The 16,872-nt window shown below is 40.9% G+C and overlaps 6 protein-coding genes across 6 annotated transcripts; 4 read left to right on the forward strand and 2 right to left on the reverse strand.

The window, feature by feature from the left end:
* Positions 1-2,008: 2,008 nt before the first annotated feature.
* On the forward strand, positions 2,009-2,701 carry CLUP02_15920 (asparaginase; the record flags this gene model as incomplete). Its single annotated transcript, XM_049294844.1, has 1 exon — positions 2,009-2,701. One exon carries the CDS (start codon positions 2,009-2,011, stop codon positions 2,699-2,701), a length of 693 nt encoding a protein of 230 aa, XP_049151991.1.
* Positions 2,702-5,734: 3,033 nt separating this feature from the next.
* On the reverse strand, positions 5,735-6,603 carry CLUP02_15921 (uncharacterized protein; the record flags this gene model as incomplete). Its single annotated transcript, XM_049294845.1, has 2 exons — positions 5,735-6,352; positions 6,403-6,603. The coding sequence occupies 2 exons, from the start codon at positions 6,601-6,603 to the stop codon at positions 5,735-5,737; spliced, it is 819 nt and encodes a 272-aa protein (XP_049151992.1).
* Positions 6,604-7,019: 416 nt separating this feature from the next.
* Positions 7,020-7,424, forward strand: CLUP02_15922 (uncharacterized protein; the record flags this gene model as incomplete). The annotated part of the gene is made up of 2 exons (XM_049294846.1): positions 7,020-7,121; positions 7,173-7,424. The coding sequence occupies 2 exons, from the start codon at positions 7,020-7,022 to the stop codon at positions 7,422-7,424; spliced, it is 354 nt and encodes a 117-aa protein (XP_049151993.1).
* A 93-nt stretch (positions 7,425-7,517) lies between these two features.
* CLUP02_15923 (uncharacterized protein) lies at positions 7,518-8,965 on the forward strand (the record flags this gene model as incomplete). The annotated part of the gene is made up of 4 exons (XM_049294847.1): positions 7,518-8,137; positions 8,199-8,347; positions 8,407-8,685; positions 8,844-8,965. 4 exons carry the CDS (start codon positions 7,518-7,520, stop codon positions 8,963-8,965), a joined length of 1,170 nt encoding a protein of 389 aa, XP_049151994.1.
* Positions 8,966-9,130: 165 nt separating this feature from the next.
* Positions 9,131-11,038, reverse strand: CLUP02_15924 (uncharacterized protein; the record flags this gene model as incomplete). Its single annotated transcript, XM_049294848.1, has 7 exons — positions 9,131-9,200; positions 9,266-9,635; positions 9,699-9,821; positions 9,885-10,114; positions 10,253-10,374; positions 10,443-10,677; positions 10,827-11,038. 7 exons carry the CDS (start codon positions 11,036-11,038, stop codon positions 9,131-9,133), a joined length of 1,362 nt encoding a protein of 453 aa, XP_049151995.1.
* A 163-nt stretch (positions 11,039-11,201) lies between these two features.
* On the forward strand, positions 11,202-11,465 carry CLUP02_15925 (uncharacterized protein; the record flags this gene model as incomplete). Its single annotated transcript, XM_049294849.1, has 1 exon — positions 11,202-11,465. One exon carries the CDS (start codon positions 11,202-11,204, stop codon positions 11,463-11,465), a length of 264 nt encoding a protein of 87 aa, XP_049151996.1.
* Positions 11,466-16,872: the final 5,407 nt, after the last annotated feature.

Consider the following 16,872-nt stretch of genomic DNA (forward strand, 5'->3'; position numbering starts at 1 on the left):
CGTACTTAGCTTAGGGAGTAGACTAACGTTAATAATTATAGTTACGATATTTAAGGGGTAGGTTCCCTTAGAGTTCTTCTTATTGCTTAGCTTACCGGTTTTAGTCGTCTTTCCGAAGCGACCTCGGTTACTATTATTCTATTTAGAAAGGGGTTTCGTATAGATCTAGCCCTTCTAAATAAGGTCGGTATAGAGGTCGGTATACCTTTCTTAATTTAAGCGGGAAATTATCTTCTGGGCGTCGTCGGCGCCTAGTTAAATATATTCTAACTTTATCTTACTTATTAAAATAAGCTCTACCTTCGCACAGTTTATTAGCTTTTAGTAGTAGGTCCCCTTATAAAGGTAGTTAGTAAACGAGTTAGGAGTCGCTTCGTTTTACTTAAGGGAATCTGAGCGACTTATTAATATTACGAATATTATAAGGGTTCGTTTACGATTCTTATTATATACCGCTTCTTTATATAAAAAGTCGTTAAAGATCTCGGTATAATACTTTATATTAAGAATCGCTTCCCCTTTTTACTTTAGTTTAATAATCTTAGCAAGCTCTTAATTAGACTAGTTTAGGGCGAAGCGACGTATAGTTATATAAAAAAAGGTTTTCGAAGCGAGGGTCCCCTAGACTTCGGGTAGCTTAAGCTACGTTACTTAATAATAGGCTAAGAAAAAGTTTTTAATCTAGGTTAATAGGCTAACGCTAAAGTTCGCCCTACTTATAACCGCGTTAAATTCCTTTTTTATAATTATAAGCGAACTAGAGTCGCTTAGTACGTACTTTTACTTAAGAACTTTAATTACGGCGCGAAGGGAGTAGTTTAAGAAATCGATAAGCTCCTCCTTCGTATTTTCTAAGATTTCTTAAGTAATTATAAGGGAGATCTAGCGATTTATTAATTCGTACGATCTCTCTTTTTTTAAGCGAGAGATCGTCTTAGATACGGTCTACTAAATAAAGGAGGCGTATTCCTTAATAAGACGTACTTAATTCGCTATTACGGCCTTCGGTTTCGTTAGAGTAACTAGTTACTTAATTTAAGCGTTTTTAGTTACTAGTTCGATTATAGTCTCGCCTCCTAACTGTTCGGTTTATTATTACGTAAACTCCTCGAGTCTTTGTTAGTATTTAGTCAAAGCCGTCTTATATACTTAATTTTAAGTAGTATTTTATATCTTAACGTACTCCTTAATTAAAGGAATAGACTTAGTAAAGAGTAACGGATTTAATAAGGAAATAAGGTCGTCTAGATCTAATAAGTCCTAGACGTCCTTTAACCGGGCCTTAACTCGTAGAGCGAGGTACTACTTAGGCTAGTCTTATTAGTAATTAAGCTTTCGCCTAGGAGTATCGGTAGTCTTTTTAAAAAACATTAGTTCGTTTAGGAATAAGGTTAACGAACGTAATAGGGGTTAAATAATATTATAAGAAAGGATACGGTAAACCGTAGTCCTTAAGAAGTAACTTTTTAATAGAGGTATAGGGGTCTAAGTTAGAGCTGGGCTTATAACTATCGTAGAGTTACTATAGGGGCATCGACGTATATAAAGAGAACGGTTATCTATTAGAAATAAGAAATAGGTACGAAGCTCGCTCTAATATAGAGGGTACGAGCGAAGTAGGCCTCGGTAATTATATAACCGAGGTCACGTAACGTGCGGTAAGGCCATGGATAGTTAAAGCCATCACGACACATTACTTGCCACGGGCGGTACCATCGGAACTAAGGCCAAAAACCCTAACGATGTAAATTACGGCTCTATTGGACACGGTGAATATGTTACAATCGATCAACTCCGGAAGAATACCGGGATCGATGAAGTTGCACGAGAGCTCGACGTCGGCATCCAGCCTGAGAAATTTGAATCCATCGATAGTACTGCGGTCACTTCCAAAGTTTGGAACGATATTGGTCAAAGGTGCGAAGGGTTGTCTAGAGACAAAGATATCAAGGCCATCATCATCACCCATGGAACAGCAAGCCTTGAGGAGACTGCATTCACTCTATCTATGGTCTTGAGACTGAGGACTCCAGTCATCGTCACTGGTTCCATGAGCCCCTTGAATGGAACATCTTCAGATGCATCGGCCAATCTCATCGCCGCGTTCCGCGTGGCTGCTTACATGTCCAAACATGATTATGAGGGGGTTTTGGTGGTGTTGAACAACGAAATACATCTGCCCCGTTTTGTCACTAAAACTCACACCCAGAATCACGACGCCTTTAAGTCGCCAAATTTCAAATCCATCGGTCGCATTATCAAGGGCGAAGTCAAATTCGACGAGATGGAACCGCCAAAGCTTCCCACAAATCTTGGGTTCACTGTCCAAATGCTTGCCAAGGCTCCGCGCGTCGACATAGTGTGCAGCTACGTGGGTGCTGATAGCGTGGGCATCGACGCGTATGTCAAGGCTGAAGCAAGGGGGATCATATCCATGGGTTTTGCGCCTGGACTAGGAACACCGGCAGAGAAAGTTGGGCTTGATGTTGCCATTAAAGGTGGCTGTGTGGTGGTTCAGTCGGTACGAGTTTTATCTGGGAATGTTACCGACAGTGAAGACCACAAGAAGATGGGCATCATTTCTGGGAACAACCTCAGCCCCTGGATAGCGAGAATCGTTGTCCAACTTGCGATTAGTAAGAGCGATGAGACTAAAGTGGATGTCAAAGACATACTCTGTGAGGCGTTCAGAAATCTTTAGTTTGCTTTAAGGAGATTCATGCCGAGCTACGAAATGGCACTCTTGGTCTCATGCTACACCTGCATTAAGGGGGTTTCTTTCGGAACGAAGTCTTAATAGAGCGATCTGTTCGAGCCATAGTTAACGGGACAACCCGCAGTTACTTATTCTTATTGACTATATAAACATAATAAGGGCCATCAGTTGACACGAATGTGCAATAATCACATGCGATTCTCCCCTGCCAGGCAGTGGATGACAAGACTTGACTATTAAAATCACGGTGCCTGACAGCTAAGGTGGCTAATGAAAGACAGATGGATATGTGCTGCAAAATATAAATTCTGAACCTAATTCAATTGAAGATATCTCTTGAATAATGGCAATGCCATAAGGACAGGCGCAGCCACTATAATTTTGAACAACACGGCGAGGCCTTGGCTGTGCATAGCGCATCATCACCATAAAGACAGAACCAGTCCTGTCATGGTCTTAGACAAGCTTCCGTATCACATAACTACGGAAGTGTAAACTTATTTTTCTCCTTTCATATCTATCTCTCATTGAGGGTTTGATGGCGTGAAGATTTGCGTGGCAATCCCTCGCCAGTCTTTATCCTCATTTATCCATTATAGGAAGAGGGGGGGTAGGGCTCTTCGGGCTGTTGCAGAGACCTACTTCCATCTTGGAGGGGTTGATGTGCATCAGATACCTAGAGAAAATACAGCAAAGTGCTATAATTCTCCCTTGCCGGAAGGTTGTCTTACTGACAAGTGTACCACCACTTTCAATTCAATATGGCTTCTATGAACCGTCAAGCTGATGAGTAGATATACAAAACATGTGATTCCTTATAACATACTTCATCTAGCAGGCTCTATCTCCTTCTAAATTGCCTTATCTCTACTCGAGATGCATTGTTCATTCATCGTGGAGAAGGTAAATCCCAGGCCCTTACCCGAAACGCATTCCAATACATTTCATGCCACCCTGACATATGGTAAGTCGACCCACCCCCTTTTGGCCACCCCATTTCTCTATCCTAGCTACCGCATTAAAACCCTACCCACGATTTTCAAACCACTATAATAATTACAAAAATCGTCCAAATATAATTCTTTTTTATATACTTATTTATTAATATATAATAGTCTCGTATACCGAAAATGAAGTTGTTCGGGCTCTTAAGGCTATTAAAAGAGGTCTCTTAGTTAATCGGGCCTCGATTAAGTTCGGAGTTCTAAGGTTAACTTTTCGTAACCGTAGGAGAGGCTACTAGACGAGGGTAATAGTATTTATAGACCTCTAGAGGCTTCCTCTATAATAAGAAAACTAGCTAGCTTAGTAAGTTTATATTTAGTATAATCTAGGCGTTATATTAACTTACGAATAGCTTATAAAATTCGCTAAGCGAGTTCTAAGATCCTAAGGGGATATAAATCCTCTTAAGAAAAGATAGATAGACGCTTTCTTAAGGAGGAACTTATTAATTAAGGTCTAAAGAAGTCGTACTATCGATTCGAGGTATCTAAATAGGGCTATTACTAATATAATTAAGTTATAGTTTAGATTACTTAATATACTAGAGATTAGTAATATTAAATAGGCTAATAGGTATAATATAAATAAGACTAGTATCCTAGAGGGTAAGGGATTTAATAGCCTAGTTTTAAGTAAAGTAGAGACTATAATAGTGCGAAAAAAAGAGCTTAGTTCGCGTACTTAGGTATTTATAATTAAGTATATCTCTACTAATAGTCGAGTTATTAAACTATTAGTTATATATAAAGGAAAGTCGGTATAGTAGTAGTAGTTTCTATTTGAACTTAACCCTTATACTAGTTAGGAGTTTATAATAATAAATAATAGCTAGACGACCGATAAGACTGCCCTTAAGTAGTTAAAAATAGTATTCTTATTATAGACTAAGACCCCCCCCCTTAGGGGGCTTAGTATACTTAATAAGCTTTAACTATTAGTTCTAGATAGTTATAGGAGTTATACGATAATAGAATTTATATAGGAATATTATAAAAATAACGTCTACTTATTATTCTTATTACTATATACTTCCTATGTCCTCTAGCTATTAGATATAGCTATCTTTAGACTTATTAAGTCTAAGTATAAGAAGGAGCTTAGTAAGGAGGACATAGTAAACAATTCTATTATTATTAAAAAGCGGTACTTCTTAAGCTACTATTAAAAAGCTCGTTTAGCTAGTTTAACGTTATTAAATATATAAAGTAGGTAGAAAGTAACTAGACTATATCCCCCTAATATAGCTAGACTACTTACTAATCTAATAATCCTACTTAACCTAATTATACTAACTAAAAAGACCGCAGATGCTAAGTAAGTAATTAGTAATACTAAAAAAGCTATTAACTAGGTATTAGCGGCGTTTATTATTAACTAGTTAATACTTAGGAAGGTTAGCGAGCTCTGCGATTAGTCAAAGTTATTTATAGAGCTTAGTCTAGACTATAATACTTAACGACTACTATTTAAAAAAGTAAAAAGGGTATTTAGCGAGCAGGCCTATTATTTAGTAATATCTTAGTACTATATTCGAGTTCTAAAAGCTAAAGTTAACTAATTAAGGCTATGGAAAAAGAAGAGTATATTAATAGACCTAAATACTAGGTTTGCGAACATTTAGGATATATAGAGAGCTTAGGAGGACTCTAGCGACTATCTAGTTAGTCCTAGTCGACTCGCAGGGGTCGAATTACCTAAGGAGAATAATAACTATATTATTATAGTAGTAGAAGATAGTTAATTAATTAAGTGTAGTTAGTAGCGATGTTTTAATACTATGTTTTGATAGGGTGGCTAAAAGGGGGGGGTGGCCAAAAGGGGGTGGGTCGACTTAAGGCATACACTCACATATCCTAGCTTATCTTTGATATCTGTAATATGAAATGAATTGGCGTTCATCGTACTTGTAAGTACATAACGTTGGGAACTTTGCAATGCTTTTGGCAACGATAACATTAGTGATGCCCAAGTCCTTGCCTATTTATGTGAGCTGACGTGACATTTTCCTCAACCTCATACCTTGACGTTATTCTTCTCTGATATCAAATCATATGCAAACATGCCGTCGTCGTGATTTAAAAATTTCATGTCCGAAGACCGTTCGTGCTCTTTGACTTCTGGCTCCACGTCTTTATGCCCACATACGAAGTTTTCCTCGGCATCTGTCGGCGGTTGCGGTGTCAATTGCTCATGATCCGTAGCCTCCCCCTCTGGATCGAGATACTCTGGCTTTCCCGTCCTCATTTCTCTTCGTATAAGCTCAATCTCGATGACTATGCGTCCTTCGGGCTTTATCTTTTGGCGTAGGCTGTCACCATCACAGTCAAAATACAATCCCCAAATACCACTATCTTCCAAGACTGCACAGAAGCCTTCCCATCCACAAAAGGTAAGCCTACGATCTTGTCGAGTACACTCCCACGGCCCAGTCACATTACCATCCGCAATGGCACGGTTGCCAAAGCGGACTTGATATGTAACGGGATCGACGAATATCCAATTCATGATAGGTGCCTCATGGGTAATAGTGCTCACTAGCCCCGAGAAGCGTGAGTCCGGGTAAGGAAGATAATAGCCCTCGAACGGGTGACCGAAAGGAACATCATGAGCTGTGCCGGTGTCCACAAATAGCTGTCCAATTATTTAGGGTTCTGATACGCAAGGAGATGGAGAAAGCTTACTCTATCGCCAGAAAGGACGACTTGACGTCCTTCGAGGTAAGGGCTGAACTGTGATGACTTGGGACAGTGCAATACAAGGTTGTTCTTTCGACTTCGATGCTCTTCTCGACGCGATCTGGCCATGGAAGCCTTAATGCCTTCAGAGGCGCCCACAGCAGTGGCGAAGCTGATGAGTAGTGAGAGAGCCATCTCCCTTTGCATCTGCTAAGGCTGTGTGGAAGATAATAGTGTTATCTAGAGCTCTGTGGACAGTTGAGAGATGGTTTGTAGCGGGAACTCTGATTCCACGTAACGATGACTTGAAGGATTTCGTCAGTGAGATGCGACTCTGCCCACCAGTAGTCCTAGCGATTTGTCTCTTTCACACGGGTGAGTGGATGACCAGGCAATCGTTTTGCCGCTCATTTCAGGCCGTTGAGGACAGCGTGGTAGCGATAGTCTCGGGAAATCGTTCGATTCAACCCCATAAGTCAGAATAATGCTTGGAGTGTTTCAGACTTCGAAACCTCGAAAGATCAGAAGAGACGTTAGAAAAAGGATTGGAGATCATCGGCTGATGCCTGTGGAGCTTCCTGGCAGCTTCTGACAGAAGACGGCATTCTATGCCTTTTGAAGAGATGTCAGATACAATGCCCATGCTGCAGATCTTCGATAGTGCCTGGTGGTCCCTGATTGATGTTGTTGAAACTCTCCGGCACAAGGACCATGACCAGGGTCCAGTGGCTGCAGGACCCTTGTCAAAGCTCCCATGAAGACATCCTGAGACACAGGCGAACCCCAATGCAACCCACAAACGTTCTATCGACTCACCCACATCGTACCATGCGAACCATTTTTCAGATGTTCTGGAAACAAGAGTGCCTTTCCGCATGAGCGAACCGCGCCGACCGACGCGTTCTGGCCAAGACCGACAAAACACGACGCAAGATACGATCCGAGCGGCTGGTTTCAACATCAGACGATGTCATTTTGCTACCAAGTTGATCGCTGGTTCTGTAGCAAATATGATTCCAGAGGCATAGATGGGGAAGGAGGATAGCATCAAGTAATTATACCGGGCACTGTCAGCCGAGTTCGGGATCGAAGCTTAAAGCTCACCATGCTCCCCCTCCATCATGGCCAACCAAGTCACATCTCAATCCAAATTACAGAGCACCACGTCAATCACTGAAAAGAAGCCAGCGGGAACAGGTTCCCCCATCGCCACAATATCAGCAAAATTTGACGCCAAACAGCAGCAACCACCACCTGTTCCACGAAGGCCAAATCACGCGTCGCGATCCTCAAGCACCTCGTCAAAGCGGATATCTGCTGTCGCTGTCCCTATAGAACCCTCGGTCAAGCCATTCGAGGATTACTCTGCTGTGCCAGGAGCCCTCAGAAGATCCCTTTCTTTCAAGATCCCCATTCGAGTCGCAACCGACAACCTTTCACCAGCCAACCGCTCTCGTGCTCAGTCACTACCACAGGAACACCAATCTGACGATCCCAGTCATCAACACCATCACCCAAAACGAGGCTCTCTTTCATCGATAGGGGAGAAAACGACCGCAGAGGCCCCGAAAGAACCGCAAGCCACCAGCCCGACACTTTCGATCAAATCACTTTCAGAGCAATTTCTGAAAGAACGTGGCCTACTCAACTCCGAACCAGTAGACGAAACAAGCTCACCTGAGGAGCTCCAGCATTCATTGCAAGATCAAGTTGTCAGATATCTAACCACAATGTCTTCCCCGTAAGCTTCAACATTAGCTCCGTTTTGTTGGGTTCGACGTCTAATCTTCACTGTCATCTAGAGCAAAGACCCCAGCGGAAGAGCAGTCTCGTGCGCCTGCCTATCCCACATCCTACCCACCAGCCAACACAGGGATGAGGGGAAACATGCCCGCACCAGGCCTCCCTGTCCCCATGCCCAACCTGTCTGGCACCGCAAATGGCCCTGTTGGTATGCCAATGATTTCCAATACGCGGCTCAAGTTTCCTCTTTTGCTAATACGACTTCAGGTAACCTGCTCAGAGGTCCTGTTGATGAGAACGGGAAGTTGACCAAAGCTGCTCTGATGGTTGGCATCAAGTTGGACCTGGAAGCCGAGGTTCACTTGACTGCTCGCGTCCGTGGTGACATCCTTGTTGGTTTATACCAAAGCCCCGTGGTCTACGACGAGAAGTGCACGCACGGAAATCACAAAGAGTGGCCAGTCACTAGGAACCTGTCCATCAAATGGTGCAGAGCGACACGACATTGCGCCTTGCAACAAGTCACCCTTTGCTTCACAGGCATAAGTTGCCCCGATTAGGTATGGCTCGAATTTGGAACCTGTAAGGCAGGAGATGGGAGTCTTTGTATTTTGTTTGAACAGTGAAGATTATTCAGATTAAGTCGACCCGAGCGTTGAGAATTGGGACAAATGTGTCCATATCGAACATAAACGAATGTATAGCCTCAAATTCTGTCTTTCACAACCTTGCTTGGGCACATGGAATGAACCACTTGGGTGCCTTTGGCAGCTTCGCAAGCTGTGCTGAAGGCCAAGCAAAATCGCCCAATATTGCCCAACATTGATCTTGTCCTTTACTCGTCTCGCTAGGATTTAGCGATTTAACTCAATCGTCCGTCATCCGCTTCCCAAAAAATGACTAGAATGAAAGTTGAATCATCTAGCTCCTAGTAATGAAGCACAAAGTTTCAGGACCGCATGTGGTTCTTAGGTACTTGGTGACCTGCATGTTATTTCGGAGTATCCACCATGATCTGACGCTGTTTTGCCCATTCAACGATGCGATCATACTTGGGACACCTATGCTGGGAGTTGAAGTCTGGCTGAATACCCCGAGAGCCATTTATGTGTAAGAACGGGGTTACATCAGCCGAGCACTGCAGTCGTACACGTAATGCCTCGATACAATGATCAACATGCTGTAGAAGAAGTCAACTTCGGAAGCAAACCAGCAAATCAGTCCAGTCAAGTCACTCAATGCAAAGTTTTGGACTTGGGGAGCGCTTACGGCAAGCACAAGATCCTCTCCACCGTGGAAGGCCGGATCGTCGCTATAATCGAATTCGGATCTGTGCACAAACTGACGTACGAGATTCAAGCAATGAAGGTTGTGGAAAACCTCGAGGCCAGCCAAAAGATAGCCTGGCTTTGTGCGTGCCCAGGAGTCACCGCTGGTACCATGTGATGTCTTGTTCAATGCTGGTAAATATTCATCCGATAAGTCGAATGATCCATCTAATACCAATCTGGATCAGTAGGCCATTTTGAAATAAACTAGGGGCCGTTCGTGCGACTTACAATACCACAGATCCTTCCATTTTGCTTCCAACTCTGGAGTCGGCCTTCCTTTATAAGGGCTGGTCTTCCAGAATGCATTGTCAAACTGCACATCTTCGTATTCCAAAATATCTTGAACGGGTGCTGTGTATCTCATGAGTCTGGGGCTCTACCAATCGTATTAAAGAGGTGCGATGCTGGACTCACACAAAACATGAAGCTTTCTGACGCACTGCAAATCCGATGGCTCTGCTGGGTTGAGGTGGAACCAAGTCGAGAGCCCAAGAAGTACACAGCTTATCCAAAAGAAAGGAAAAGAAAAGGTTTCGAATGAAGTTTTGCATTTTTTAGCGGGCAGTTGCATGTTATCGTCATCCAAGAAAAATGCTTCTTCTTCTGCTTGGAGGTCTCGTTCGTGGCGAGACTGTCCTGTCTTACTGAACATCATTGACGCCGATTCTTCATGAAAAGTGACAATCAAAATGGAAGGAAATTGCAAGTATCAACTATTAGGGTGCTCTCTTAAGCTCTGTGGTTGTTCAAAATCAGAGAGCTGACCGTTAGTTAGTTTTCACTGATGTGAAGCGACAGACGAGGGGCTCCTTGCAAACATGACTCGCCATCGGACAGGGTGGATTTCTCTATCTCTGAGACAAGGGGAGTTTATGATAAGGAAAACATCATTGAGGCCCGACAGCTGCACAGGACACAATGAGTCAGTTTTCGGCACCGACTAATCGACCTTCTGCATTCGTCTAGTCGGACGGATCTAGAAAGCTTGTTTTCTTCCATCAACACGAATTTGTCTGTTCGAATATGCAACTGACCACCAGGTTTCCTTGAAAATGCGCAGCAGCTAACGCGGGTCTCAAAAGCTTGTTTCTCTAGAAGGAAACATCTAGATGAACCAGTCTCGACCACCAAGCCAACCGATAAGCCAGCATAGATCCCGAATCCTACATTATGAGCAAGCAATGTCTTTTGCTCATGTTTATTCAAGCTGCTAGTTCAACTCACTTTACTGAGTTACTTGAGACTTCTCCGTGCAGCTCAGTCCATCACCGAGCTTCGCAGGTTGGCAGGCACCAAAGTCAATGTGTTTACTCTATTTCCTTCCATTACTCAGATTAAATTCATTTGCGAACTCACCACCGTTCTGATGCCTGTAGGCTCCGCAGCAGAAGTTCCAAACATGTGGGATAACCCATGTCGATGTACGTGAAGCAATCAGTGACTTCGCGCCATGTACCAGATTGACGTGGATAGTCGGAGAAGTTTCCATGTACTATGGCGCGGATGAAGCTTGCGCCTTCCCAGGCCTGGATTAGCTGCAGTGATAACGTGATTGAAATCGCGTTCATACCACGCCTCGGCTCGGTTACTTGAGATAAGTGCGCCGATAGCAGCAGGTTGAATTCACTGTTGTTCGCCTTGTGGAAACGGCTATTTAAAGACACTGCCTTTCCATTTCCAAAGAGATTTGTCAAAGAATCAACTTCAGTCTCCCCCTAAAAAAGAAACACAATGAGAATTTTCAACGTTCTGCTCCTCGGAGGAGCCTCTTTGATTGTTGCTGCCCCTACCGGTGTTATGAACGAAGAGACACGCGAAGCCAGCATTTCTTTCCTCGAGTCTACGCATTACAAGAAATCCCCTAACGCTGCTGCAGAGCCGGCACCTGCTATTGAGTTCCTTGACTCTGTTCACTACAAGAGGACCCCCGAAGCCGAGGCTGCAGCCGAACCTATAACTGTCGGATTGGAAGTCCAATTCGACCGCGGCATATAGCCGACTGCGCAGGGGCCAATTAGGGGCCCTATTTACGATTATCGTAGCCAGCCTAACCTACGGTTAGAACCTCCTTTTTATACCTACGCAGATATTTATATAGTTCAATTAATCTCTTTATTAACTACGGTTCGAACTAACTACCCTATAATAGGGATATTAATACTAATTAGTAATTAAATTCTATTATTATAGATCGGTAAGGTATCTTGTTACGTAAAAGAGACGACCTTTTAATACCGTACGGGATAAGAGATTTATACTAATTAACCTTACGGAAGTAGACGAAAAAGGGGGCGATTCTTAAATGCCGCACGGAATTAAGTAATCGTAGCCCTTTACTACTTACGAGAGGTCGACGTTTACTACGTTAAACTACGTTAATTAACGGAACCGCTTAAGTAACTAGTTTTTTACCGTCGCTTTAAGTAGCCTTTTTACTAAATAACTTTTCTACGGCCGGCCCGCGATTAGAAATTAACTAGCTAAATCGGTAAAAGGAATTCCCCGTACGACGACTACTTACCTAATTAACTAGCGTAACGAACGGGCTTAATAATATAATATAAAAAAGCACTACGCGATCGAAAAAGGGGATCTCTAAACGTAGATATTCTTATTTAGTAATAAAAGTAACCCTATAGGAGTTATTAAGCTAAGAGATCTACGGTATATAGAAAAGTTTATTATTACGGGGATTTTATAAGTACGCCCTTAAGCCCGCGATCTAAACGACCTCCTTATAGCTCCCTTAACTACCCCCCGGGTATTACTTAGGAATATAATATAAGGGACGGTTTAACGAGGGAGGAGGGGATTTAGGGGTCCTAATAGTATCGAGTTAAGAGTATTACGGATCTCGGAGATTAACTTAAAAAGAAGGTAGCTACCCTAAAGTGGTCCTACGACCTCTTATTAAAGTTATTATTAGCTTAAAAAAAGGCTAAAAAAACGAGGATCTAAGGGAAAAGAAAAGAATCCTTTAGAGGGCTACTAAAGGGCTTCTTTTTATACTAGCTTACGGCATAAGATTACTAATTTTGAAAAATCGGTAATTAGTAAAGATCCCGAGACTAATTACTATATCTTACTATAGTAATATAAACGTCTACCGCTACTATTATTAAAAGGAACTACTAGAACTTACCCTTTTATACTAAATAAAAAAGAGGATCTTAGTAAGTACGATAGCTAGCGATCTAGAAAGGTAGTAGTAATTACTAAAAATAGTAAAAACGAGAGTAGTAGCGAGATAGTAAGAGGAAGTGGGAATCTCCTAGATCCCGATAAATTCGTTAAGTAGTAAAAGTACGGATTTATTATAACTAGCGCGCGGATTAAATATATCCTTATTAAAATTAAATACGCTAGCGACTGCTAATACGGGTATAAGCTAGAGTACGACCCTTAGCGAGTTAGGGTAAAAAAGAAAAGGACGAAACCCAATCCTAGATAGAATTCTAATCCTTTATAAGTAGGTAAATATTAACCTAGATTATTAGGGGACGTAAATATATAGAATTGCGGATTAGCCTAATGGTAAGTAAATTAACGTAGTATTAATCTATTTAACTAAGGTCTACGAGAAAAAGGGGCTATAGGGGCAACCCCTATTCTATAAGATCGCAGACGACCTTAGCTATTAGCTAGATAAATAGTTCGTAAGCGTAAGCCTAAGAATTATAAAAGCGGTTAATAGATTCCTCTATAGGCGAGGGGTACTACTAGCGTAATTATAATCGCGAGAACCTTACGAAATCCTAGTAGCGACGATTATAGAGGAGGAATTCGTAATATGGACCTAGGTATAAGTTAATAGGGCGTATAATCGCTTTAACGAATTTAGAAAAAGGGTAAACGACTTAGATTTCTTTTTTATAATTACTAACGGTAATCTATCGTCGCAAAAGGATATATAGAGGCAAAATATAATACTAAAAGTACGATAATCGATAATTCTGCCTATTTCGATCTATAGCTCGTCGCCGTTACTAATACGAAATTCGGTACTAATTAGTTAGTAAGAAAGGAGGCAGACTACCCGAAGTTACTAATAGTACGTAGCGACGCAAGGATCGTATATAGATACTAAAAATCTAGTAATAAATACGAGGTAGTTCATAGACCTTAAAAAGATCTTCCCGAAAGAGAAATTGTACTCTGGGGGGAAGTATAAGGTCTTATAAGAAACCCTAACGATGTTTTACGATTATTACGAAAAAGTCGGAATTAGGGAATACTAATACTATTCGGTAGTTAATATCGTACTCGTAAGTAAAGCCTCTAATTACTATTATAAAGCGGTACGTAATTTCGATCGAAACGACTTTCTTAGTATAATTAACGCAATCCGAAGCCGCTTTAAGACCTATAATAAGAACCTAGAGCTCCTATCTAAGCTACGAGCGATTTTTTTTATATCTATAGCTAGGATAATAGAGGGCAAATTGCGAGTAAAAATCCTCGAAGAGCTTATCGATCGAATTAATAAGCTAGCGAAAACCTAGCTAAATAAGGGGACTAACGAGTAAAAAGTCGGATATCTTTATACCGCAGTCTAGCGCGTTCTAGAGGCGAAAATAACTCTATACTAAGCACTTAAAGACTACGAGACGCTCTACTCAAGGCTAAGATCTAACTTTAATATTAAAGTAAGAATGCCGCGCTAAACCTACCTCTAGGCATACGACGGCCCTTATTAATAGCATTAGGTCGACCGAACGTATAATAAGAAAGGAAAAGAAGCTAGGTACGGCAATTATTAGTAAGGAATCCTAGATTTATTAAATAGGTAGAGATTTAACTTGCGAGTAGGGTAACGGAAAAAGTAATGTTTTATTTATAAAAAAGATAGATATTAGTTAAGTAACTACTCTAAAGAAGAGCGTGCTAAATCGTACGAATAATATAAAAAATCGAGAGTAGTAGATAGCAAAACTAGCCCTTATCGATTTAACTAATTCCTTATTATATATAAGGGCAGATCCGGGGGCACGGAACCTAGCGAAAGTAGCTAATTTAGTAGCCTAAAGCACCCGTACCCTATAGGAGATTCGGAAGATAAGGAAGATCTTACCCCCTATACCGACGAATTAAATTATAACGAAGTCGACGATATTAACTACTCTTTCTTCGCCCCGTTAGCCTCGGGAAGATATATGAGGCTAAACGAATAAAAGGTAGTAGAAGCCCTTAATAAGTAGGCTTTTATTTACGGATAGTAAGGGAAGGTCCCTTAGACGACGGATATAGAGGGGCAGCTAGAAGGGTCCTTTTTATACTACCTAGATTACTCGAATACTAAGCTCGTATAAGCATTCTATACGAACGAAAGGTACGGCCTAGACAATTTCTATAGGATTATCCTAGATACTAGGGTATTATAATAGTTAATAGGAGGAAAAGGGCAATTCTAAGCGCTATAGAAAATCGCGCTAGTAACGCTTAATACGTTAATAGTAGGTATTACGAGGATTAGCTTCGGCCTAGGCGAGGAAATCGTCGCCCTGGGTATAGTAAAAGTAGAGACGTACTTCGGAACGATAACTTTTTATATCCTACCCGTTAATACCCTATTTCTCTTATATTTAAAAGATATAGATCGACTAGGTATTATATTCGATAATACGAGGAATAGAATCTCTAACTATAAGCACTTCGAAATAGTCGAATAATAATAGGGGTACGCGTTTATAAGGCTTACTAACGATACGAAGTTAATTAATTACTTAACGGAAAGTGAGCTTAGACGACTATACCGGAGATTTAGCTACCCGTTAGTCGCGAGGCTATATAACTTCTTAAAGTATTTAGGTAATAATAATATCGAAATAGGGGCGCTAAAGTAGTTAACGAAAGTATATTACTAATATTAAATAAATGCGCAGAGCCCACGCAGATTTAAATTTAAATTACGTAATGAGCTTAACTTTAATTAGGAGATCGTCGTCGATATTTTCTACTTAAATAGTCGACCGGTCCTATATATAATCGACGAGGCTATATTATTCTAAGTAGGGTAATTCCTATAGGATCTATAAGTAAAAATAGTATGGGTAGCTTTATAAAAAAGCTAGATCGATATATACTAGGGACCGCTAAATAGTATTAGAACTAACGCTAGTACTAGTTTTAAGTTAGTAGAATTTAAGGAAAATGCGACGGCCTACGGTATATAGTTAAAAGTCGTGCCCGTTAAAGCGTATTATAGTATTAGAAAGGTAGAAAGGGCGCACTAGTAGTTAAAAAGAGCGTTTAAAATTATTAAAAAGGAAAATCCCGATTCTAATAACGACGAATGCCTCTAGATAGTATTTAAATACTATAACGATACTATAGGGCCTAACGGGCTTATACCGACGCTTTTAGTATTTAGAGTATATTTAAGAACGACCTTAGCCTCGCTACCGTTACTAAATATAAGCTAGCGAGCTTAAGTAGTTAAAAAAGTAATACGGGCACTGCGCAAGGTAAGTATAAGAAAGTAAGTTAATAAGGTAATTACTACGCGCAATAGGCCCGATATAGGGGTTAATTTAAATATACCCCTAAATTCGGATATATAAGTATAATACGAAATTACTTAATAATAGGCTAGGCTATATAAATTAATTTCTATCGACGAGCGTTCTTACGTAGTTACGAGAGATTGCGACTAGCCACTCGAGGTATTAATTACGGTAGTTAGACTATATTATATAGATCCTATCGAGGTGATTTCTAGCCTATAAAAAGAAGAAGAGCTAGGGGAAGCTATATAACCCGCAGTAGAGGCATAGGAAATCATCCTTAACGAAATCGTCGTAGTAGTACTAATAGATAACGAGGAAGAGGAAATTACCGAAAGGGTACTAATACGTCGCGGGAGACTATAATAGTAAGCACTAACGCGGCAATTTATTACTAGCGACGAGGTAATTAATACCTTTTATATAGTAAAAGAGAAAGCCGATTTCGAGCTAGTAGTTAAACTACGTAAGGAAGGCGTAATTATAACTACTAAAAAGCTATATAAGGGATTAGATCTTATCGAAGTAGATACTCTGCGCGATCGAGGGGTCTATCGATTTATCCTCTACGATTTAGAAAAGTATATAAACCTCTATATATTTAAATTACGAATAGTTCGTAAAATTAAAGAAAAAGGAACACCCTAACCGTACGAGAAGTCTAGATACGTAATTTAGGGGTACGGCGACGTTAAAAAGGCGACGCTACTTATATAATTACCTACTATATAGCGCTATAGCTAACGATTAATAATAGTACTAATAGTATTACTACGGAAGAAGGGATACGAGATTTAGAGCCGTAATATTACCTAGGCATATACCCAATCGGCCACAGGGCTTATAAGGAAAATCCTGGCCTATCTACCGAAGGAAATAGCTAGTAAGTACTTAAAAAG

The sequence above is a fragment of the Colletotrichum lupini genome, chromosome 9, assembly GCF_023278565.1.
Source record: "Colletotrichum lupini chromosome 9, complete sequence".
NCBI classification, from domain to species: Eukaryota; Fungi; Ascomycota; class Sordariomycetes; order Glomerellales; family Glomerellaceae; genus Colletotrichum; species Colletotrichum lupini.